The sequence below is a fragment of the Lissotriton vulgaris genome, chromosome 12 (assembly GCF_964263255.1).
Source record: "Lissotriton vulgaris chromosome 12, aLisVul1.2, whole genome shotgun sequence".
Taxonomy (NCBI): domain Eukaryota; kingdom Metazoa; phylum Chordata; class Amphibia; order Caudata; family Salamandridae; genus Lissotriton; species Lissotriton vulgaris.
The window spans coordinates 232,641,344-232,667,342 of record NC_141700.1 but is presented as its reverse complement, the minus strand read 5'-3'; the positions used below and the strand labels follow the sequence as shown (position 1 = coordinate 232,667,342).

At 42.7% G+C, this 25,999-nt stretch overlaps 1 protein-coding gene across 1 annotated transcript in view; it reads left to right on the top strand.

Annotated features, from left to right (window-relative positions):
• Window positions 1–25,999, top strand: part of LOC147673844 (uncharacterized) — a 413,651-nt gene that overhangs the window by 129,803 nt on the left and 257,849 nt on the right. Inside the window, exons 2-4 of the mRNA XM_086947727.1 lie at window positions 813–1,904; window positions 5,025–5,203; window positions 15,690–15,908. Coding sequence (XP_086803853.1) covers window positions 841–1,904; window positions 5,025–5,203; window positions 15,690–15,908 — 1,462 coding nt within the window. The 5' untranslated portion in view covers window positions 813–840. The remainder of the gene's footprint in view (window positions 1–812; window positions 1,905–5,024; window positions 5,204–15,689; window positions 15,909–25,999) is intronic.

Below are 25,999 nucleotides of genomic sequence, written 5' to 3'. Positions count from 1 at the left end.
AAGAGTCTGTTTGTTAAGGTTGTCAGGAAAATAGTATGATATCATTATGTAGAAGAAACTGCAGCCTATGAATCTCAGTATAGAGTGGGTAAGAGTTTGATAGGGCAATCCGTTAAGGTACTATGGGATATTCCACTTCTCAAAACAGAGAAAATATGAATGCACTAATGTTGAATAATGAAACCAATGCAAAGTCTGAGGAGAAGTGATAAATATATATATAGAATGAATAAAAGTCCAGGTGGAGGTAACATACCGTTATATGTCCTCAAATATTTATCAAAAATATAGTTAATCATCCAAGAAATCCCATAGTTCGGTATTAAGCTAATATTTCAATACGAAGTGACCTTTGAAGTAGGAGCAGTGAGTTAAAAATGAGGGAAGCAAAACTGGATATCATTTTGAGCCAAAATACTTAGGATAGATATTCAAGGCACTACCTTATTTACCTGCAACATGACGTTCTTGTAAAATGGCAGGCGCTTGTGAAGAGAAAATATGCATTGCCACTGGTAAGTAGTGTGTGCGCCTCTCCCCAATGATGAGAAAGTTAAATAATCATACTGCACCGCTTAGCGAGCACAGTGCTGACAAAAAGAGGACCCCCCAATGAGGGAAGCCACCACCATGTTGCCTTCCTATCACGCCGTTCCACGGAGAGTCACTTGGGCACCGCCATCTTCCTCAGGCATCAAGCCACAGATCCCGTACATTTAATATTATTGCTAAAAACTTTGACACATTGTGTAAAGTTGCTTTATTATTTTGATTACCATATTTTCATAAATGTTTCTTGTGACGTCTTACAGGTGGAGAGCAAGGAGTGCCTTCTCCAGCATGGTGGAGGTTGATGACTGTGGCTGGGCTCCCATACACCATGCGGCATCCAGGAATTATGCTGCTTCTGTGGAGCGGTTCATTGAGACCGCTGGAGCAGAGCAACTTGAACTGAAGACACAGGATGGGGTTGGGAACACACCACTGCTGCTGGCTGTCATGAGTGCTGCTCAACAGACTGTAGAGCTTCTGGTCTTGCTCGGTGCAGACACTGCAGCGGTTAACAGTCAGAGGTTAGGAGTAACTGAGCTGTGTGCAATGCATGGACACGTGCATTTGCTTGACTATTTTATCAGTTTAAGAAGATCGCAACTAAACGTCTTCAAAAACCTAATTATTTTTCTTGATTCAAATAACGGCAAAGAGGCTTTATGTGCAGGCTCGATCATTGCCACCGCAACGGTGAAAACACCGGGGACCTCCAACTCATGGTCTCCAAGCCTAATAAAGGAAGGTTTGGTTCCTGTCTTGCTTCAAGTTCTGGCAAAAGATTTAGGAGACGTCAAACAATATGCATTAAATATATTACAGAACATATTGAAATATGAAAATGTTAAGGAACAGATCCTTCAATGCAATGGATTTCAGGTTCTGATACCTCTGATTCAAGAGGAACAAAGGAAGATGCTCTCCAGTGTAATAAATATAATTGATGAACTTGTATCAGAAAAAAATTGTGTGGAGGCCATGTGCACAGCTAATGCCATACCAGCCCTGATGAACATCATAGCGCATGTAAATAATCTTAATATTTCAGAGAAGGAAAGCAGAGAAAGCATTCTTATACCTGCGGTACATATCTTGGGTGTAATGGCTGAACAGAACGCAGATTGTAAGGATGCTATAGGGAAGCAGGAGTACCTTTCGGTCTTAGTGAGCCTCTTCAATGAAAGTGAGTCCAGGAAACTGCTGATAGTGCTGAGCAAAGCTGTGGCAAACATTCTGTCAAAACACCCAAAAAACCAGGATGCATTCATTAAGGAAAATGGAGTGTTCCCTCTCATTCAGATGGAAAAATCCAAACATAAAGTCATGCAAATCTGTGCAATTAACCTACTAAACAGGTAAAGGAAATGTGGGAATAGGTATGGTTCTGAAGATGAAGCATATGAAGATATTTTCTGTTAAAGAAAACGTATTTCTCTTTGAGTGTTTCTTTAAAAATACAAAGGGGCTTATTTCCTTTGGTCTTTTCAGGTGCTAGCATAGCGGATTAAAATTTTGCATTGCGCTTGGAGCTTTTACAGTATATATTAAATAACTATTCCATTTTCCATTGTGTTGTGCCTCGAGAGCGCCCACACAAAACTTAAGTAAATGCACCCCAAAGATGTAGCATATTTGGGAAAGCTTAGGGCACTGATTCTGTTGTATGCAAATCAGTGCTTCATAGTAAATTAAACTTTTTTCTTTTTTCTTGCAGAATAAATCTTTCAAGAAAAAAACACCATTGACTTGTGCAACCATACCGCAATACACAAACACACTGCCTTTATGAATCCAAAATATCATCATGTTTGCACAAAAAAACAGCCACCTTTCACCCCTCCACTCTCATGATATGAGCCTCACACAGACACGCACACACACACCCACACACACACACACACACATGCCGCCTACACACTGCTTGTTATGTATTTAAGGGAAGCTTGCACAGCTGCTTCCTTTTCTCTGCATTCAAAAACATGATCTATTGCTGCCTATAACGTGCCTGCCTATTCTGCAGGTTTAATGAAGCATGAGAAAACGTCCACTTAAAAAGTCAAAACTGTTGGCTTAGTCATTTTTTTTATTGAAAGTCAATTCACTTTAACAGTGCCATTCTACTTAATTGAAAGATTTCAATTCAGGAGAAACATTCTATATTTGTACTATACACATGGGCACAGCCACCCCAAAAAATAAGCCCTTTCAGTTCTGGGTCCAATGTGTTCTTTCTTTTAAAAGGGACACCCTTTTTGGATTAGAAACTTTTTTTATTTGGCTTGCTTGTTTTTATTTTTGTTTTTTTACTCTTTTAGGAGTGTCCAGCAGCTCCCCACACACTGCTACCAGGCTCCTCTCTAGCAGTGCACCACATCACATTTGAGCACTGCTGTGAGCAGCCACCTCTAAATATGTTTTCCCAGTCTTTATTATTAAAAAGCCTGTTTGAAAACCAGTCAAAGATGGCCACTCACTTGTATGAAACTATGCACACAAATGAGAGGCTATCTTTGAATGTTTGTGTTATACTTTGGGGCCTATTACAGTGGAGGTGGGAAAACAGGTTGGAGGCTTTCCGAGCCCCACTGTTGGTATCAACTCCGACCAGCTGATTATGTGTCAGCCGGTTGGAATAGAAACCGGCCGGTCATTCAGAATTTGCACAAGCATTTGAGCCATTAGCCTTCCAAGCCAGATTACATAATTGGTACTGGGGCGTACAAGTGGGCGACTATCCTCACCGAATAGCCCTATATGCAGGTGACTTATTGCTCTTTATTAGGAATAAAACGGACAACATGAGAAGGGGAGCCAGAGACATGTTGGTGGAGTTTGGGGTCCTGTCGGGTTTACAGGTCAATTGGCAAAAATCTAAATTTTTCCCAACACAAGCAAACCGAGACTTCCCAGAGGGGCTCAACTCACCACAGTGGAAGCCCCGTTGTTTGCAATTTCTGTGTGTCTTGAGTCTTTCATGAGTTGACTGACCTCCTGGAAGGGAATGTGGGAATTACCATTAAATCGTTGAAAACAAATATAGAGTTCAGGAAAATTCTCCCTCTCTGTAGCACTGCTTAAAATTGTGGTGCTTCTGCGACTACTGTGTTTTTTTACAGTATTACCTATATGGATCCCCAGAGGGATGCTCAGGGAACTGAACTCCTTGATCGCAGAGTTTATATGGGGCCCAGAACGCATATGTGTAGTGCTCACATCATAGCAATGCCAGGTGACAGACGGGGGACTAGCAGTACCTGAATTTGAGGCATACTATATTGCCACACAGTTACAGTGCTTCACGTAATGGGAGGTGTGCAGAAAGGATCCAGATGGAGCAATCCATCTGACCCATATTGGGGGAAATCTTTTTTAGTTTGTGGCTGCCAAATAGTGGAATTCTTTACCTCCCAGTCTTAAAGTAATGAAGCCCAAATCTCTTTTGGAAACTAACTTAGAACATGGCTTTTTCAATCTCTCTCTTAAGGACTCCTCTCTTTTTGTAATTGGGTGATAGAGTACTGTATAAAAATCTTAAACAAAATCAAATAAATTAAGTGCAAACTTTTTTTTGCACTGATATAAATATATTCTATTTAAAGATGGGTGCTGGCATATAGTAATATTATTACAGGTGCATTTGGGAGCTTTCTACTCTTGCCTGTTTGATGTTTCTTTAGTTCCATACAGGGAGCGGGGCGCTCCATCGGAGGGTAGAGGCATATGGAGTACGGGGCAAAGGATGAGATATGCAATACCCTATCACAGCACAGGGCGGAGGCAACGGTTTCCAATACCAAGCATCCATTGTGAAGTAGTGTGGCTCACTGGTTAGAGGCGGCAGACCCGAGAGCAGAGGACGGCCCGGGACCAGGGTTCGATTCCCGGCGCGGCAGGTTTCTGGACCAGGGTCAGCGGACTTGATAATTCTCTCGCCTCGGTGCCCACTCTGATCAGCGATCACACTCGGCAACTCTGGGCATTAGCTTGCCTCATCTTCACTAACGGCCCCACCAGACCGCCGGGGATCCCTGGTCTCACCCTGGAGATACCCATTAAGGGACCATCTCTCAGGGAAGCCAGGAAAGGTTTCGCAGCGGTCGAAGCGCCTTGGGACCCTCCGGGTAAGTAGTGCGCTATATAAATGCCTATACATTTACATTAGGGAGTGAGAACTTCTCTCTCTGACATACAATGGTCTGCTGTGGAATTTAGTTTTCTCCAATGTTGCAATGCTGGTAGATAGAATTTTTTTGCCTTCTAGTTCTGGCATGTGTTTTCAGTCTCAATGTATGGCAGCAGTACTTTGCTGTCCATGGCAATGACCTGCATCAGCTCTTTCAAATAATGGTGGCTGTTTCATGGAAAACAACTCCATCACATTTGCCATGACTGCTGCAGTGTGTCATCAAAGCCAAACCTACATTTCTTTATCTTGTAAGTGATACCTGACATGATATTCAGTTGTCTTTTTTTAGGTTAGTTGAAGGAAATCCAAATGCCCAGAAGAATATCATGGAATCAAATGGCATTGCCCCTCTCGTGCCAATGCTGAAACAAAGCCGTACCCAACACATGCAAGAAGCTGTGGCAGAAGCACTGTGGGCTGTTGCTGGAACAGATGTGGGAGCGCAAAGAGAGGTTGCGGCAAGAATAGGTAAGGTGTGTGTAGGTGTCTCTGTCCATAGAGACATTAATCCATGTTGTCTGGGGGCCATGGTAACAAAAACAATTTCTCCAACCTACTCTGATCACTTATTATGTTTAATGACATTGAAGGAACACCCTATTCACTAGTTAGCAATGATCTTTAGCAAGATCCAGCAACCTAGTTTAAGCCAAAGTTGGTCAAAATTAGATGAGGATAACTGGGAAAGCACTCTTCTCAGTTCTGTCCCTAAGCTCAATCGATATATAACCGAAATGTACTCCACATTTGTAGAATGGATAGAAAAATTACTATATTCACAAATACCTAAAGCTCACAGAAAACTAGTCGCACACAGGTGCATGATCCTTGGATCACTAAATATCTTACAGACCTTTAGAAGGAATGTTAAAGAAACAAAAGATAGTGGATAAAATACTACAATGCAATCACTAAACAAAAGTACAGGGACACCGTAAAGAAAAATTATTATGATATAAAGACGGCTAGAGTCTCCTTCCTTAGTACAAAGATTGATAATGCTGCCAACTCCATAAAATAACTTTTCAAAGTCATGAATTCATTTTTGGTGCTATCCAAAACACAAGCTGACCGACAGCCTCTAAAGCTAGATGTAACATGCTAGCAAGGACCTTACTGGAAAAGGTTCATCAAATCTGTGCCACCTTGACGAAAGGCCTAGATTTCAAAATCAATGGCAATATAACGCCCCAGCCAGGGGAGGCTAAGGAGAATTTTAGAACTTTCCGAAAGATCAAAGCAGAAGACATCGCAAGTTCACTTATATCTACTAACTCAGGATCCCTGCTGGACCCAGCTCCACCCAATATTCTCTTGAAAGGTCAAAATGTAATTTGTTCAGTCCTAGCCACTCTGCTTAACCACTGTCTCCAGAATGGCACAGTGACCCTGGCATGGAAACATGCCATGCTGAAACCTCTCTTAAACAAAGCCTCACTGGACCCAACCTTGCCAGAACATTATAGACCTATATCTCTGCTCCCAGTTGATAGCAACATTGTAGAGAAATTTGTCAATAACAACCTCTCCTTATACCTGGAGGAACAGGGCATGCTTCACCCTATTTAAACTGGTTTCAGAGCAGCAAACAGCATGGGAACTGCTCTGTTGGCCGTGACTGGCGAACTTAAAAAAAATCTTAGATTCAGGTGTCTCAACTGCAGTCATATTTCTAGATTTGATAGCTGCATTTGACCCGGTTTCCCACCCAGTACTAATTAAAGATTAGAAGAAGCATTGATAAAGAGAACCGCACTCCGGTGGCTGACCTCATTCGTAAGCAACAGAAGTGTGTGAGGAAACATTCTGTTTCGACCCCTTGACCTTGGAGTACGCTGTCTCACAGGGCTCGTCTCTGAGTCCTACACTATTCAAAACGTATATCCGACCAATGGCAGATACTATAGCAAGGCATGGATTTTCAATGTTATCATACGTAGATGATACCCAAATAATTATTTCTCTCACCTCAGACACCACAGTAGTCTCCAATAAACTGAACACCCACTTAAGAGACTTTACTCTCTGGTCAAAGAGAAGTCTAGAATTAAATGGGGATAAAACTGAAGTCCTTGTGGTCGGCAACAATCCATCCCTCTGGGCAGAGCTATGTTGGCCTGACTACCTGGGAGACCTCCCCCCCCCCCCCGCCAAACATGAAATAAAAAATCTAGGTTTCTGGATTGACAGTCCTCTGAGAACGGAGCATCAAGTTAGAAAGCTGGCATCTAGTTGCCTTGGCATACTCAGGCTGCTGAGGAAAGTTCTAACCTGCCCCTGCCACCTGCAGAACTGTAGTCCTGGGCCCTGTACTGGCCCGGATTGATTACGGGAACTCAGTATATTTGGGCTGCCCAGCATATGTAACCATGCAATTGCAAGTGGTGCAAAATGCTGCAGCCCGCATTGTGCAAAAAATACCCTTGTATCATTCTGCCACCCCTGCCCTTGTAGCCCTTCACTGGCTACCAATTTCAAAAATAATTACATTTAAATCTCTCTCCTGGCCCACTGAGCACTGCATGGCAAGAGCCCTCCATTGCTACAGCAGCTCTTGACCCCCTACATCTCCAACAGAAGGTGTTTATGGTACCCAAGATTAAGATTGATAGAAGTGGGGTAACGCTTCTTTTTGTACTTGGCATCAAAACTTTGGAACACTCTTCCTCTTTTGCTGGGAATGATCAAGAATGAGCCCAATTTGAGAAAACGATTTAAGACCCACCTATTTGACTAAACCAGCTAACTCCACAGGTACTATGCAACAGACATGACATTCAGCGCTGGAAGGCCCGGAGGGTAGCCATGCGCTTTACAAATACTTAGTATAGAATAGTATAGTATAGTATAGTATAGTATAGTATAGTATAGTATAGTATAGTATAGTATAGTATCTTTACTTCATACTGCAGCAGCAAATGCACAGTAGGAGCCCAGGCTACTAAATCCTTTGTGCATTAAATGCAAACATGCAGGTGAAAATATCAAATCCCTATTCTGAAATGTCAGCTCTTGGGACACAAAAATATGATCTGAGAATATTTTCCATGCAGAGATTAGCACTGAAAAAACTAATGAATGTGGGTGTAAATAGCACTGTGGTAAGTAGTGCAGTAATATATAAAGTAAGGGAAGTGGTGTGGCAAGTCGTGTGGTAAGTGTGGATGTTTCGATGATTCTTATTTTTGGTATTTTTACGAAGGTCACTACTAGTCAGCTGTCAAATATACTTTTATTTGATTTCATTAAAAAAAATCATAAAAGGTTGGGAGAAACACTATTGGTAAGGAGTACTTAGAATGTGTATTTTAAAAACTTATAAAATATAGAGAAGCACGAGGAAGTCAATCGGCAAGCAATTAGTCAACTGTACATTGAATGGTCCAGGTGATTTATTTGACAACGACAATAGTGATCCTTTTTGGCCGAGACACAACTTTAAGTTCCAGGGACAGTCATATAATTTGAGAAAACGCACGCATATATGTACATAGAGGGTTTTGATCCCGTCCTCTTCATGCATTGGTATTATCAGCTGACATTCATACCTTTCTTCTGTCCACCACAGCATGCAGCATGAGGCAATAGGCCAGCCCTCAGCCATTGTCTCGATGGCTCTATGCAAGACAAAATCTTTCCTGATCACCTGCCCAGTGTGCTCGTCTTTCTAAAAAGAGGTGGACTTCAGTGCAAGAGCGGTTGAACAAATGCTTTCCAATAGCCAAAAGCACCTTTGTGCCAATAGGAATCCGCTTTTCTTCTTATGTGCATTACAATGAAAAATGGCTTCTATACCTGAAATAAGTTTACTTGCCCACCATGGTGCACAGTCAGATTTTTTTTTCCAGTTTAACATTTTTAGTGTAGGTATGTGGCAGCCATGTTAGGCTGCTAATTTTTTTCTTTCTGCTGCATGCTCTTGAAATCAATAAATAAATAACCCTCACACCACATTGCATGGGCAGACCTATTGGCTTTGCTAATGCTCGTTGCCTCATCAAAGTCTTAACTCCCTGACCCTTACTTTTAACCTACATATATATCCTTGGCCATGGGAGCAGCCAGCTCAGCCTATTTTCAGGCACATTGATTTCAGACTGGCAGCTCTGTCATTCTAGAGCACACTCGTATGAAAGCCTGGCAACAGAGAAAGAGGGTAGATTGTGCTCTGGGAGATTTTAATTACAGTCACAAGTCTGAGAAACAAAAGTCTTTTCATCTGATTTGCTGCTTGTCATGTCCTCTGTTTGTATGTATGATGCTTCTAGAGACTCCTTACAAGTATTACGTAAACTGTTGAGAGTGGCTAGGTGTGGTTAATAAAGTTTATGATGCAGTGCGTTCAGTTAACCGTTGCATGCTGAAGAATAAAGACAAGCAAATGCGAGCTCTGTGTGTGGCTCTGTCTGTTACCTGCTCCCGGCCTTGGCAGGACTCGGAACTGGCAACAAGATCGGGCTTACATGACCCCCAAGGATACAAGACTGTTGTGTGAGCCACTTGCACCCCCAAGAAGCGGTCTACAGTTGGCGTGTGTGGAGTCAAAGTGCAACTCCAGCTTTTATGAAGCCCTGAAAGAAGAAGGTGAAGGCCTACGGAGGGGCCCAGTCAGTAAGCCTGCCAAAAATCTACTGGTAATGCTGAAAGTAGACACACTGTTGCATAACATAGAGTCATCACTGATATAAAACAAAACGGTAAAGACAGTGACAACCAGGTATGAAGAAGCGCTAAAGGTAGCAACAGCCAGGTGTAGGAAAGAACTAAAGGCAAAGACGACCAGGCACCGAGAAACACTAAAGGTAGTGTCAGCCTGGTATAAAACATAAAGTCAAGAGCAGTGAAGAGCACGTGCAAAAGGCAAAATCATTACTTGCAGTGAAGTAGGAAGATGGTGCCCCCGACCTCAATTCGGGCGTGACAACCCGAATTCTAATGTGCAGGCTGATGCGTACAGAGATCCCATAGGGCCAAGGGCTGCTAAAAGACAAACACTGTGTGAACAGCACGCACTGGAACAGTATGGAGGATGTGAAAAGCATCAAATACAGAGAGCAGCCGTGTTCCTGAAACCACTGCCTCCATTCAATAGCTCCAAAAAACAGAATATTGGCGTGTGATGTACTGCTTGGATCAAAAAGTTTGATGGCTTTATAGATGCTATAGAAGAAGCAGATGACAAAAAGACCATAATATACTTAAATAACCTATCAGGTGACAGAGTAATAGATAAAGGAGATATCACAAACTGATCAAATCAAGCTGATCTAATCAAGAAGACGTTGGATGCGAAGCTCAATCCGATGCCAAATGTCAACTATGAAAGGTACATCTGCAACCAAGGAAGACAGCAACCTGGTGAGAGAATGGATGAGTTTGTTGAGAGACTTGATACGCTCATAAAGCACTGCAAGTTCAGTGAATTCAATGACGGAGAGGCCATGCGGCTTAGTGTTATTTATGGTTGCCTCCCCAATTCATTCTGACGACGCATGCTGCGAGAAATGCTCAGTTTGGAGAAAGTGCTCATGGCTGCCAGAGCAGAGGAACATGCTGATTGATAGGCTGCTAATATGGAAGCTGGAACAACCCAAAATTAATCAGCATTGAGCATCAAAAATAAGCAGAAACACAAGGCAGAGGCCCACAGAGTGATGTCTCCCTAGAAAACTATATAGTGTTTTTGCTGTGGATTTTCCTTTCCACATGAAGGTAAATGTAACGCCATTGGACAGATATGCAAAGTCTGCGGGAAAGAAAACCACTTTATAATGGTTTGCAAATAGAAAGAGAAACTAAGTGCGTGACCGAGAGATGAGAAGATGGACGCCAGAAAGTTCCAGAAGCACTCTAGCCACTCGCACAAGGTCAAACCGGAACACGACTAAGGCAAGTGGAAACGAAACAAAGTCAATTGTGATCAAATTCATCTTCCAAAGGTTCATTAACGTCTCCATTGAGTGACAGTGAGGATGATGGATGTGCGATTATGTTGTCAGTCACAGACTGACATGCGCATGTAGTATTAGCCACTTGCTAAGAAAAACACAAATCTAAAAAGAATTGATACGTTAAGCAACAAAGTACATTTGGACATTGTCCTGAAAGCTGTAGGGCAACCATTCATCTTGAGGATGATTTTAGGACCTAAAATCACGCTCAAGATGAATGGTTGCCCTACAGCTTTTATCATAAACAGTGGTGCGTCAATAAACATCTTGCCGGCAGATACATAGACCAAACTATCTCTGATACCACTTCTGACACCATTGAGAACAGAGGTGTATACCTGGGCAGCTTCTACACCCTTGCAAAGTCGAGGATCCTCCCTCTTTGTGTTTAAAAAAATCCTTTGTAACGAACATGCAGCACAAGAAAACAAAAGTGCAAGTGTTAATTCATGTTCTCCAAATTACGTTGTTGAGTGCATGATTATTAAGTTTTGATACTGCTGCTGATATGGGACTGATCTCTATTAACTACAACTTGAATGCCCGTTCTGAAATTGTGCATTGTAGCTTTATTTCATGGACTCAGGAAATGTAAGACAATGAAGGTGCAGCTTCACATTAATGAAGACATTTGCCCTTTTGCACAGTGGCACCGTCAAATTGCTTTTAACTTACAGGAAGCGGTTGAGAAATAACTAGAAACACTGCATGACATCATCGAGCACTCTACTGGTCCGATGCTGTGGGTTTCACTCATTGTGGTGATGCTAATAAAGGACGGTGGAGTTACATTGCACATTTGTGTTGAAATGCGACAGGCCAGCAATCGAAAGAGAAAGACATCCAGGTCCACACATTGCAGCCAAGATCACACAGCTGAATGGCGCCAACGTTTTCTCCCGCCTTGATTTGAAAAAAGGCTACCATGTACTTGAACTGGAAGAAAACTGTAGGTACATTACTACTTTTTCAACTCATGTTGGTTTGTTCAGATATTAAAGACTCAGTTTTGGTGTGTCGTCAGCTGCAGAAATCTTACAAGATGTCATTCATCGAATAATTCATCCACTACAGTGATGATATACTAGTGATTGGAGATACACAAAAGGAACTTGATAAAGCACTTAGGCAAGTATGCCATCTGCCTGCTAAATGCAGAGAAGTAGGAGTTTCACAAAAACAGACTTACATTTTTCGAGCATATTTTATCTGAAAAGGGAATGACTCCAGACCCCAAAAGTCCAAGCATTGTCATCTACTTGCCCTCCAGAAGATGTGACCATTTTGCGATCCTTCTTAGGCATGGCCAGTTTCTGCTTCAGGTATATTCATAATTGTGCCACTAAGAGTGCCCCTTTATGAGAAGTAACAACGCAAGATTTTCCATTTGAATGGTCATTTGAATGTGACTGGAGTTTCAAGCAAATAAAACACGCAATTTAAAATGCACCTGAAATTGCTTATATTGATCTGAAATTGAATACATGGATAGTGGTGGATGCAAGCCGGGTGAGGCTGGGCATGATCCTTGCTCAACACAATGGACAGCCCATGCTCCGAGACACAATGTTTTCTATGATAGACGGAGTCTATCTCAGACTGAATGTGCTTATTCTCAACCTGAGAAAGAAAGCTTAGCTGTGGTATGGGAGTGTAAACACTTCCATGTGTTTCTGTACAGATAGCATTTCACCCTTCTCATGGATTATCGGGCACTGCTCACCATTTTTGGAAATCCAAAGGCCAAGATGCCCCCTCGCACCGAGAGGTAGGGGTTGCATGTGCAGGAGTATGATTACACTATTGTGCACAAACTGGGCAGAGATCAAAACCCAGCAGGCTACTTCTCATGAGTGCCCCTAGTACAATGCCCAAAAAGGCTGAGGCCTACATCAATTTCATAGTGAAGTCAAGTGAGCTTGCAGCTCTTCCTATTGAACAGATTCTGACAGATACTAGTACTGACAGACGTGCTCAAACTGAAAGGAATCATTGCAACACAATCATGGAGGACACCTACTCAACCTCTGACAGATGATGTTGAGTACCAGAAATTCAAGAATGTGAGGGAAGAACTTTCTGTTACACATAACAGTATCATACTAAAGGGATAAGAATAGTTAACCCTGAAAGCTTGAGGCAACAAGTTATTGAACTGGCACACAAAGGACATTGTAGCATTGCTGCCACTAAAAGAGCCCTCAGGGATAAGTGTGGTTCCTGCGCCTTGATGAATGAGTTGAAAGGGAACTGAAAGCTTGTCCTCTGTGCAACTGTCTGTCTCCCAATATGACTCCGCACCCACTGAATATGTCTGATCTCCCAAAGCAGGCCTGGGATAGGATTGCGGTTGACTTCTTAGGACCCCTGAACAATGGACATCATCTCATGGTACTTGTCGATGAGTACTCACGTTTTCCTCCAGGGGAGAACTTATCATCAACCACATATGACAAAGTCATTAAAAGGCTGGATGACATGTTTGCAGCATGGGGTGTTCCTTCCATTCGCCAATCTGACAACTGTCCATCCTTCAATAGCAGAGAGTTTAAAAACATTCTTAATCATTTGAAGAAATCCACCTCAAGTCAGCTTCATGCTCAGCCATCCATACCTACCCTTCCACTCTTCATCCCACAATAAGAGAAAGTCCTGCCACCTTGCTGTTCGGTAGAGCTCTTGGAATGAAGATAACACAATGGACACCCAGTCGGTCAATAGACCCCGATGAGATTAGTGTCACTGACACCTCTCACAAATGCAAAATGAAGGCTTGCGTGAAGAGCATGATGCGCTGAAGACATAGTCTTCGAGAAAGGAGACTGAGTTCTTGTCAGACAAAAACAGACTCGCAAGACTGATACTCCATTTGATGCTGAACGGCTAAGAGTTGTGGAGAGCAAATGAGATTTGGTAACTGCCCAATGACCTGGAAAATCCATAACCAGAGACTCGTCAAGCTTTAAGCATTTGCCTGGATTTTTGTAGGCTCCAGGCTTCACGAGTGAGGCTAGTCCACATGAGTGCCTAATTCAAGCATCGGAGTCTTCTCCAGCGATGCCAGATGATGACACCCCTGCTCTACCTCGTACAACTAGATCTAGAAGACTGGTGCAAGCACCTTGACGACTCCGCAAGGAGTTATGATGTAAATATGTGTATATATTTGTTTGTACGTTTTATTTAACAAAGACAAAGATGTTGTGTCCTGTGTTTGAATGTACGAGGGCTCTGGTGGTCCTCGGTGGACTCCTTACAAGTATTATGTAATCTGTTGGGTGTGGCTGGGTGTGGTTAATAGCATTTGTGATGCAGTGTGTTCATTTAACGGTTGCACCCGAAAGAATAAAGACGTGCAAACTAAAGCTCTGTGTGTGGCATGGTCTGTTACCTGCTCCGGGGTTGGGAAGAATGCTACACTGCTCACTGAGATTCATTTCAGTTGTCAGCTGCAAGGGCAATGAGGGCTGTGCCAGGCACAGTCAGGCTCACAAAGAACAGCATGTTAATGGTTGACTCACCTATATAATCCATCTCCACAGGATGAATGTTTTGCTACTTGTTCTATTCAGTTTTTACCAAGGATATTTCACAGAGGTGTTTATAGGCTGGTGAATATTTTGTTTGTCTCACTGAATTAGTAAATATACAACATGCCTAACTGTAGAAGTAAACATAGAACATGATAAGGACATTCATATCACTAGCCCCTGATTCTTATGAAGTAACTTTGCAAATACTCAAAGCCTGATTCACAAAGAGCCTCCGCACTCGTGGCGGGACCTCCGTACTGCAGTTACTCATTACCGGAACCCTGACACGAGTGTGGGCCCCTCGCCATGACTGCCGGGCCTCTGCCACAAGAGCTGAGGACCTTTATGAGTCAGCCGCTCAGTAATTAGGGTTTTAAATGTTGCCATATATTGCTAAGCCTTTTACTGGGTCATTGGAGGTTTTTCGTGGCTTGCCCCAGACAATGGCCCTCATGACGAGTTGCCCATTATTGGGTTCGTAATTCCAACCCCGAGAGACACCCGAACCAGTTCGAGTTGTATCTCTGGAGTTCAGAAAACAAAGTCACATCAAGCGTTGGACCCTAAGAGGCCACTAAGGAATGATAAATAACTGATTTAATGCCTCAGATTCTGAGTTTTTTTCCAATTTCTTACCGAATGTTACTGTTAATCTTGATGAGCCCAGTAATTATCATCATCCAGCCATCAGAGATTATGGGTAACTCAAAATGAGGGTCCATTCGAAAAACTTTCATGACACGCATTTTTGCCCTGAACAAAGTTCTATATCAGTGACACAGGTTCACATACAGATATCCATGACTGTTCAACAGAGATGTCAGTTGTGGCAACTCAAAGGCAATCATGGTGGACGTCAGTGTCAGGCAGATGTGAGGGACCGCTTTAAGAGAACAGAGAGCAAACATCTGCATTTTAGCCTACTTCTCAGGTCACCAGGTGCAACATAAAATAGGGTAGACGTAGCTATGAATCAGGTGGATTAATCAGCTCAGAGTATGCTTTTGCTGTCTATGATGACACTTCGAACCACTGGGTGGAACGCATCTCCGTCGTTGAGTTCTACCCACTTACCCTTGCCTAAGCAGAAAGTTTATAACGGTCAGAGGAAAGCATTGCAGATGATTTTTTTTTTAATAGTTATAAAACAACTGCTGATCCCTGAAATAATGGATAGCCAATTTAGTTTGAAAATTTAATTAACACTGATGTTAAATAAGAATAAATACTGATGTTTAATATGAATGTTGGATATGGTAAATTTTTGGCCAACCTTAAATAGAAGAAATAGTGAAATAAAGGCAAACTAGAAATCATTGCAGAAATTGGGAAAAGTCATCTTTTCCTAAAAAAGAGAAATATTCTCACCAATCAATTCAAGTCTTATTTTCCAGGATGATGACCATGCAGTTGGGAGAATTCAGTACCCTGCAACAACAAGCATTCACTCTTTCCCCTTTTGTCCTCTAGGTGTAAACCTGTTAGTGGAGTTTCTTGGCTGTCAGTCGCACAAGCTGCATCTTATTGGAATTATGGGACTGAGTTTACTGGTACAAAGCCCTTACGACATAAGAGACACAGTGGCTTCAACGAACAGCATGCAGTACCTAACTCGGCTTTTGCAGTCTCACAGCGAAAACGTTGTCCTAAGTACTATCCGGGCTATCCGGCACATGTGCCTTGGTGTTGGTATGTGTAACTAATATAGAAAAAAGAAATGTAATGTCTACTGTGTACTATAAGTAGCAAATTATGTTTCCTAATAGGTGTAAGTCAATGGTGTAACACAAAATGATGGGCCTCCCCTGCAGAAGGTGCTTAGAGGGACTCTGAGCCTCCCAAACTTCACAGATAATCAATGGCCCTGGCATGAATGAAAGCTCTTATAGGTTATTGGGCTCGGCTGGTGGTATTTTTCTAGGTTTTGGCGCCACAAGGGAAAATTCACCTTATGTAATTCTAAATGGATATTTCTTAAGACGGTGCTACCAGGAGAAGAGAACCACACTCCCTCTTCTAGGTTAGGCTAGAGCCTAACAAAGCTTAAGACTCCTTTGCACACGTTTTATAGTTCAAGTAGTATACATGTGTTTCCACCATACATCAATTATACATTCATAAATAACTCAGATCCTTTTTAGTCAGGGTTGTCGTTGGTGTTGTTTAATTTCTGGAGACGTCACAGCCAACACGTGTTTCATCGCTAAGGGAATGTAACCCACGACTTCTCAAGGCTATTCTCCTTATTGTCGTGTTTTAGTTGTTGAGGTGATAATTCCAACCCTCAAGGGGTTCTGTTTGGGGACTTTGTTCGTGTGGTGCGTTTTCTTAAGTTGTAACCAGTGTGTTGGTTTTCAGATGGGCAGCTTTCGCTGTAGCTCTCGTTCTTTGACCTTTGTCCCCTCTGCCGTATGTATGAAGCATACAACTTAAGAAAACACACGCCACGAACAAAGTCCCCAAACAGAACCCCTTGAGGGTTGGAATTATCACCTCAACAACTAAAAAGCGACAATAAGGAGAATAGCCTTGAGAAAGTCGTGGGTTACATTCCCTTAGCGACGAAACACGTGTTGGCTGTGACGTCTCCAGAAATTAAACAACACCAACAACAACCCTGACTAAAAAGGATCTGAATTATTTATGAATGTATGATTAATGTATGGTGGAAACACATGTATACTACTTGAACTATAAAACGTGTGCTAAGGAGTCTTAAGCTCTTATAGGTTATTGGGCCCTCTGAGGGGGTTCCTCCCCACCCCCAAGCCACAGGGGCTTCAGGGACCTGCACTACTCCCCGGATGTAGGCCATTATGATCTAATTTCCTAGGTGAACTTTCCTTTGGTCCATTTGTTTATATTTTAAAAGTAACTGATTCACTTAGGTCCTGATTCTCAGAGTCCTTTTCAGCTGTAAACTTAAGTTCACTTCTAAAATGGCTCAATTTATCCTGGTCACTAATTCACAGGCGTAAATTGTATTACTACTGCAGATTTCTCCACCAAGAATATTTAATAGCCTGCCGGAGTAAATCCAATGTAACTTGTGGGAAGTGGGCAGATCAAGGCATATAGTGGCTTGAAAGTTCGTGAACACCCACAAACTCACTTATAAACTCCAATCCAACCCATTCTCTCCCTGGACACTGTCGGAGATTTACACCAGCAAAGGGCTTGAGTAATACAGCTTCCAGGGTGAGAAGCGGAACAGATCCCTTCCAGACTTAGAGCAAGTGAAATGGAAGGGGTTTCTCCATGGGGGAAAATGTTTTTTTTTTCTATGAGGAGAAAAGATTAAGACCAAAAATGGGCAATTGCATACTGGGATGTATTTCCCCAATGTGTAAAATTCCTAATTGTGGAAATGGGAGCTCAGTGAATATGTCACATGACAGTCCCAGCGGTACGCAATTGGTTCCCAGCAGTGGACAGCTAGTATACTTTCAATGCATACTTGCTTTCAACTACAGGCAATGTTTGTGAATTCCCACTAGCGTTACATCTGCACATGTTGGTGGGAGTTCTACTACTAGAGTAGCTTTACTATTTTTCGTTTATAGGCCCTCATGTAAGTACTTTTGTGTATGCAGGAATAGGAGTCATTTAAAGGGAAGAATTCTTACATAAATGCCTATAGCTCATGAGGTTTTCTGTCGTTCTGTGTAATTCTAGACAAAGGACGTTTTGTTGCCTGCAAGCATTTTACATACATTGTTTTTAATTTCATCTCTACCCTTTCCAAACTTTCTTTCAGCACATAAGCCAAAGAAAATCTGACTTCAACATGAAACTGAAAAAATGCTTATAGCAAAGTGCTAAACAGACTTTAGGAGTGAGTAATGTTTTGCCAACTCCTAAAATAGGTTTAGAAATGGATAAGAAATCACTATTTGATAGGGGCATGTTGTAGGCGTCCGTTCCAAAAAACAATTCCCATCCATATGTTTTAGAACCAAAATATTGTGGCTTACCAAAACAGAGCGGCCTGGAGACCGCCGATTGGTTACTAGTCAGCCACTGATTGCTCTGAATCAACCTCCTTCATCCATTGCTTGTAGAACGTGTCAGTTACATTGTAGGTCAGGCCACATAGTATTTCCTTTATACTGACCTGCATTCGATTTACCAGTCTGCCTATGGAGGGGTTCCTTTGGAATGAATGGTCTGTGAAAGGTCTTTGCACTGCAATGGAAGGCTGTGCTATTCTGCCATGCGCATATTTATTGCCCTACATTCTATTTTCTTCCCTTGGACTATAAAATAGTTGAGTTTAGTGGGAGGTAGTCCATGATTTTGCTTAATCTCCAGAAGTGGAGAATAGGATCTACTGGCTAATTGTAGTCATGGATCAAATGCATTTTTTACTGGTACCCTTGAGCAGAAGGCCTTTTCCCTGTAAAATCCTTTGTGTTACCCATATCTAGTGCTATGCCTTCCATATATTGTGTATTTTGTGTGTGGGTACTGTTATATGTTTTCTATATGTGGCACCTGGAGAGCATATGTATGGTGACTGTTTTCTCTAAAGGATACAGCTTTGATTCTGGACAAGATGGTGGTTCCACTACACGGTGCCTTCAATTTCTTTGGATGTAAAAACGTGCATTTCCTGTGTTCCACACTTAATGCCCCCATACTGTAGCTATCCAAGGGGTTGGAGAGAATGTACATTCCACACACACACACAGTCAGTTTTACTCCACTGTACTGACACCTGCCCTTTCCTCTTTCATGTGTTCTACTGTATGAAAACCATTAACAAGGGAAGTTTCTCGACAGCTGTATGCCTCTAATAAAGAAAGACACCATGACTGGGTTGGACAAGTTAGCCCCCTGCAAGCCACATGGGAAACTGTTAAAGAACATGACCAATAAATAACACACACTTCCTCCTGATTGGTGAGTTGCTTTGAATTTAAAATCAGGTTCATACTTTCGTGTGTCTGGCTCACCACTAATGTCCCCCAAGTAGGACAAATACTTTTACCAAATAGCTTGTATGTTTTCTTGACTTCGAGGGCACTCTATGTGCTAGCCCAGAGAACACATTTGCCATACAAAAGCCCCTCCCTGCTGCTGTTTTCCCCCTCAAAGTCAGGGCCATACCTAGACCCTGGAGAAGCCCCCCGTTTGTGAACAATTTCACAGAAAGTAAGGCTGTACTGCCAAGTGAGCAGCGAAGAGCAGGCTTCTGACCAAGAAGGAGGTCAGCCTTGTGTACAGTACTTTTTGTGAGTGTGATCCCATGAGCCATACAGATCTTGCACCCAGTTAGAGAGTGTCAACAGAACTGCAACTACGTGACCAGAATTCAAGAAACTGTAGAGACGTTTCCAGTGACCGTAAAGTGAGTTGAGTTTGCAACTTACATGGCTGCCATATTCCATTCTTGACAATATTCTTAACAGTATGGAGCTCATATATGCTCTGATCAATCACCTGACGAACCTGGTGTTTGTTTTCCTTCTTCTACTCAATTATTACGCTGTTATTAGTTTGGCTGAAACTGGTTACGCTAGTTCTGGAGCCGTTTGAACAGTCTGTCAAACCCTGACCTTTCTGGAGTCAAGTGCATTTAACTGTGTGGTAGACTACTTTTCCTAAATCCCAGTTCCCAGTTCTATCTCATGGAATCCATGCATCCCATGGGTGCCCTGATGCCAGCAATCGAAAATCTGGTCAGTCACTGGCCTGTTTCCAAATGCCCTTGAAGTTTTGTACCCCACAATACTTTGCCCATACTTGATAACACCTAATGCCCCTTCAAAGATATTTGACCACTTACAGTGCCCCTTCTACTGATTGTGCCATGTATACCAGGACCTGGAATTTCCTTTAGTTTGGACACTTAGAATTTTGTAAATTTGCCTTTAGCACCCTAACCCTGACTTGCGACTTAAGTGAGACTCCATTCCAATTCCAATTCTTCATGGACTGTTGCATGGGTACTCAGCCAACCAACCTTGTCCCTAAATTCGCCAAGAAACTTTGGATTAGGGCAGACAGATCATAACTAAAGCAATCTAGATACAATGTTCAAGTTTCAAGAAATATTTATTCATTATACCTAAGATACACCACAAAAGGCAACAATTCAGACACAATTTAAAAACAAGTAAAATCCATAAAAAGATTAAAATAACAATTATTAGATCTCATGGCACACTTTATTATGTCATGCATAAGCAACAAAAATGCTACAAGGAGAGATGTAACAAAGCCCTGTCTTCACACCATACAAAGACATAAGGCAAGATTGTCAACAAAACAAAGTAAGCCTATATCAAGAAAGTGCGAGATGCGGATAAAAACAGCTGTGTAACAAAGGGCTTTTAAGGTCATATTTCATCATTATCAGAAGTACAAAGGTACATATACCAAAAAATGCTGTGTGTGAATAAACACACAGGTAAGCGAAAACATGCTGTGTGCAAAAGACAGGAAGAATGCTCTTCACTGGTTGGGCAACCTTTGCCACGAGTGGTACAGGGGCAGAGGTTTATTTCCTCACTAGCTTTCTCAGTCGAAATGCAGCGGATAAACAATTGTGTACTGTGAGAAGTTAGCCTGGCATATGATGTCCACTAGCTCTAGTGGGCACCTTGAACCAGTCTAATCGATCCTTATTGATGATGGTTGTAAAATTAACCTTATAGAAAGCTATCCTAGTGGTAGCATTGACCAGCAGTCATCAGGCTAAGACTTCAGAGAGCGTATTAAGCAAGTTCTTTTACCAATTATAATCCCTTGAGTACCAAATGAAAGCATGCCACACAAGGTATATATCAAATATATATGTATTTATTCTAAACACAACCCCTCTGCACTCTTTATGAGGTCAGAGGTAAAAGTACAATACAAGTTACTCAATCACTATACGATAAGTTGCACAGTATACGTTATGCCCTAGGGGCCTCACAAACCATATACTAAAATAGTGGTAAAAGATCCACAAGAGAATTAGAAAGGAGGGATGGGCCTGTGGAATCGCAGGGGCTACTCTAAACAACCATAGGTTGGGAAGTTGGAGGCCCACAGGAGACGCGTGCAATGTCTAAACACAGCTGCGGGTTACCATTGACTTTCTATGGAAAACAAAGAAGTTACAAATCTACAATATAAGGACAATTCCAGAAGGACTATGATGGAACCCTTTTAAACTAGGACACTTCGAGAGTCAAGACCCATAGGAGCACTGGAGTACTCGTGTTACCTCACCCAGGGAAGCCGGGTGCATAAGTGTCCTTTCGTGTCGGGTTTCGTCGTCGTTTTCAATGGAGAGCTGCAAAGAAGTGCTGCAGAGGAAAAGTGTCCGGGTGGATCGAAGATCTGTAGATCCTGAAAGCAGAAGAGACAGAGTCTTGGTCACTTGCCAGTGACCAGGGCGGCGATAGGAAGAGGCTACCAGATGTCAGGTGATTTCAGGTGAACATGTGAAGTTTGTCTCTTCAGCCACGAGGATAAGGAGGTGTTGACGACGACCAGGAGCTGGATTCGAGCTGTCCCATGAAGGATCTAGTTGACTGTAGCGTCGGTATCCAAACTGGACCCAAATAGCCTTGGCAAACGCAACCCACGCAGGATGTCGAGATTGGCTTTGGAGCAAACCAAGAAGGTCTGAGGAGCTTCTCCTTTGTAGGGAAATTGGAGCAATCCTGGAGCAACCAGGAAAGTAAGTTAGATGTAAAGGAAAGTCTTCGGGGGGCTCACTAGCCAACGGACCAGGAACCGCGAAGACGCATCGAGCTGAAATGAAAAAGCGGGGCCCACAGGTAACTCGTGGATTGAGGGCATCTGAGCTTTGATGCAAATGGCGCTTGGGTCTGGGGCTTCAAGCACCCCAATGCACAACTTCAAGTTACCTCGTTAAGTGAATGCAGCTTGAAAAATGCAGGATGTCCAGGAGTTCCAGTCCCACATCTCTCGTGTCTGCCATGGGTCTCAGCTTTGCTGTAAGTGAAGGTCGGGGTCAGAGATGTCTGGAAGTCCATGTCCTGTGTCGCAGATTCTTCGGGTTCTGGCGGGAGCCTCGAAAATGCAGACTGGCAAAGTTGCTGTTGGTGCCTGTTTGATCAGGTTGGTCACTTCTTGACCACAAGGGAGATGTCTTCCGTCTTCTAGTCGAAATGGAATGTCGAAGGTCCAGGATTTATGTTTCAGAGTTTCGTCCAGGGTAATCTAAACTCCTAGTGACTGGGCCCCTATACTTATACTAAGTTTAGGGGCTGGACTACCCTTAAGGTCCCTCCTATGGGTGGACCTGGGAAGGGGATGGTTACACCCCTTTCCCTATGTCCAGTTTCGCGCCAGAGCTGGGGCAGAGTGCCCCAGCAACCGGTTTGAGCTGGGAAATGCATGGAGCACCTTGTGTGCCCCAGGCAGTGTCTGGAAAGCATTCACTGAATGCAGCCCTCCCTGCCCCAATACACTAAAGCCTGTCTGAGGAGGTGCTGGCACCTTCCTGGGCAGGAAACCTATTGTCCAAGTCTTCCCTGCCGGAGTTTCGTCCAGCAACAGGAGGTCAGACTCATGTCTGAGGCAGCAGCATCCATTTTGTGATGCTGAGGCTCTGTTTAACTTTAACTGGGTAAACCAGTAACTACATGTCTTCTCCCTCCAGAAGGGTGGAATACTACCCCCGCCACCAGGACTGGTGGGGGGGGGGGGGGGGTAGTATTCCAAAGTGTTTGACACATTACACAACATGTTTTGATAAAGCCAAACCAAAGTTCGCATTAACCGCGAGGATTATACTGCACTTAAGAGTATATGGTATGGCTATATCATAGACCAGCTATAAGAGATGGTTCCAAAAGCTGCAGAGGGGCTCAGCTCATGCTATGGCACCATCTCACGTAAAACCAAGCACTCTGCCTCCAGGATTGTTAAGGCCTGCCATAGGAGTGACTTATATGTGTATACGTGTCTATATGTATATATAGATATAGGTATACTATATCTAAGTAAGGGGTGATTACACCACCTTACCCAGGCTATATGAAGTTTGGAAGGCAAACCAGGGGTGGCACAATACATGCTGCAGCCCCTGGTAGGCCTAGAGTGCACCTATGCCCTGGGTACCTATGGTACACTATACAGGGGCTCACAAGGGTGACCCAGTAACCAATCTGGTATGTACCTAAAGTACATGGAGTCCATTTTATAGAGAAAGCAGATAGACTGGGGCCCTGAATAGCAGGGTCCCAGGCCAACCAAGAAGAAAACCAGCAAAACACCAGGCAAAAAGTGGGGTAACCATATAGTCAGTTATCCACCTTCCTACATGTACCATCAAGCATATAGGCTCAGTTTGCAATAGCTGCAAGTAACACAAGGTGGGACTACAGATTCTGATGTTCAAGTGCCTCAGTTAGGGAACTAAAAATTGCCTCAGAGGAGCAGAATATAGCGTACAGAAAAATAGAAATACAAGAGAGACTGAGCCATTGAAGAATCACACAGGCAGGGCTCTAAAGACGAATCATGGTAAACAATACTAGGGTAGGATACCAAACAGTGAGCAGAGCCAAACCTAAATCTAATTCCCCAAAATATTTGTGAGTGGGAAAGAAGGTACAACAAATATGGTTCCATATTTATCATAGTAACAAGAGGGGGACAGTCCTGTACCCGCTTCTTTCATAACTCTTTCTCATGCTGCTGCCAGGCACATAGGGCAAAGAAATCATATTTTAGATGTTTTTTAAATGGAGGCCATTAAGAGCTGACTGTCAAACTAGATAGAACATCATTCTCTGTCTAGCATCTCTGCAGCTTTTGCTGACTACATTTAAACAAACGGAAGTAAGCCTACGCCAACTAGAAAAACCCAAACCATTCCCTCATTGGCATTGGCAAAAGGACCACCAATTGTATGAAAGTTTAGTGCCTAGCAAAGCCGGCTCTAGCGCTGGTAGAGCCTGATGCAACAACCATTATTGGTGCCTCCACACCTCATGACCACCTCCTCAGATTCTCTCACTACCACCGGGCAACAGTGCCCCTCATCTCTCCAATCAATAGTTATTGCCAAACACAGCACCCCCATCTGAGGTCAGGGTCCTCTCCACAGGTCAGCGCCCAGTGCGGCTGCACTGGTCGCACTACCCTAAAGCCGGTCCTCGTGCCTAGTATGCAAATATCATAAAAATGCATGGGGTTATAGCTTGGCTCCAGACAGTGCTAACCATTTCTCTTTTTTTGGTTACATCTCAATTATAACCCAGATTGTGTTGATCTGTAAGAAAAGACATTAGGCTTCATTTACACTTCGGCAGAACAGGAGCATCAGCGTAAATTGAGGTGCTTATGCCACGCCAACCTTGTGGTTCCCATACCTCATTTAGAATAAGGGAAATCCCAGGGTTTTTGATGACAGGACATCAGCTGGCTCTGCCATCAGAAACCCATCAAAACTCCACACATAAAAAGATAGGCCTTTCCTATCTTTTAAAGTGCAGAATTCCCTGCCCAACTGCTGTATCCCCGCAGTCATAAAGTTACTATTAATCACAGTTTTGCGCATACTGAAAAAGAGTATACTTACACAACCTTGTAAGTTTACCTTTGTGAATCAGGCCCCTAGTTTGGGACTTTGTTTCACTGAAACAAAAAGTTTACCAGATGGGCCAATAAAGCATTGCACCTACTTAGAAAGATTCTCTGCCTTTTTGCAGTGGCCGCACCACTAGGAGCACAGAGCGCAGAAAATAGTCAGATCTCCTTCAGGAAGATCTCAAAATATGTGTTATGTTGCATCTGAGTTGTAACCCACTGCCATCCAAGAACACGCATTGACCACTGAACTTCATTAACACTGGTTAGTCAAGTGCCTCAAAGAAGAACTTTGATAACCCTTTGGATTGTACCAGTCTTAGTGGTCTTCAAACATCACATACGACAAACAGTAACCATCACAGGCACTGCCCTGTAACCTCTGATCACTGCAATACCCAAGGGCAGGTATGTAAAGCACTCACTCAATTCAATTTTTCAATTAAATTCTTTATTCGGCACTTAAAAAGACACCATAAAAGTACATAAGCAATTACATTTTTTTTTTTTAATATATATTTTTTTTAAAACACGTTTAAAATGATTTTAAAAAGCCAAGAAGTATTACATTCATTTAAAAAGGGTTCTAAAAATAAGACTCTGATTACAGGGCAATGCAGTCACTTGCTTCTCTAGTGTTCCTTAACCTTAATGCCACCTTGATAAAGCTTACTATGCAGAACAGTGTATGAGCATCCGGAGCTTCCTGCAAAAACATTAATGCTGCTTTCGCTTGTCTGAATTTAGCTTCCTTCAGGATCCCCACTAAAAACGTATGTCTAGGGACAGAATAAAAACGGCATAACAAAACAAAATTAAGGGTATCCTGCGGAGACCTACCGTCGCAGCCGCAGGTACCCTTCAACTCAAATGATGGGGTAAAACCAGAAGGGACAGAGAGTAGATGGTGTAACATATTAAGTCTGAAACGAGTCATGTAGAATCTATACTGTGTATTAAACTTCACGGCGAGGTATGGTTCCATTCCCTGTGACTGTTTCAATGAGCAATAGGTCAAGACTGTAGATTTACGCTTTTCAACAACAGCCCTATTAGTAACTGACTTGTCCTTAAAAAGTTTTTTGACCATTAACTTATTCTGAGTATTTAAGGTTTCCGGTGCTGTAAAAAAGTTTTTACAGCCAATTGCATCCAAGGAATCCTTTACGTAGTTTATCCAGGGAATTTGACCCCCTCTGTCACGGTTCAGGCAGTCTTTAATA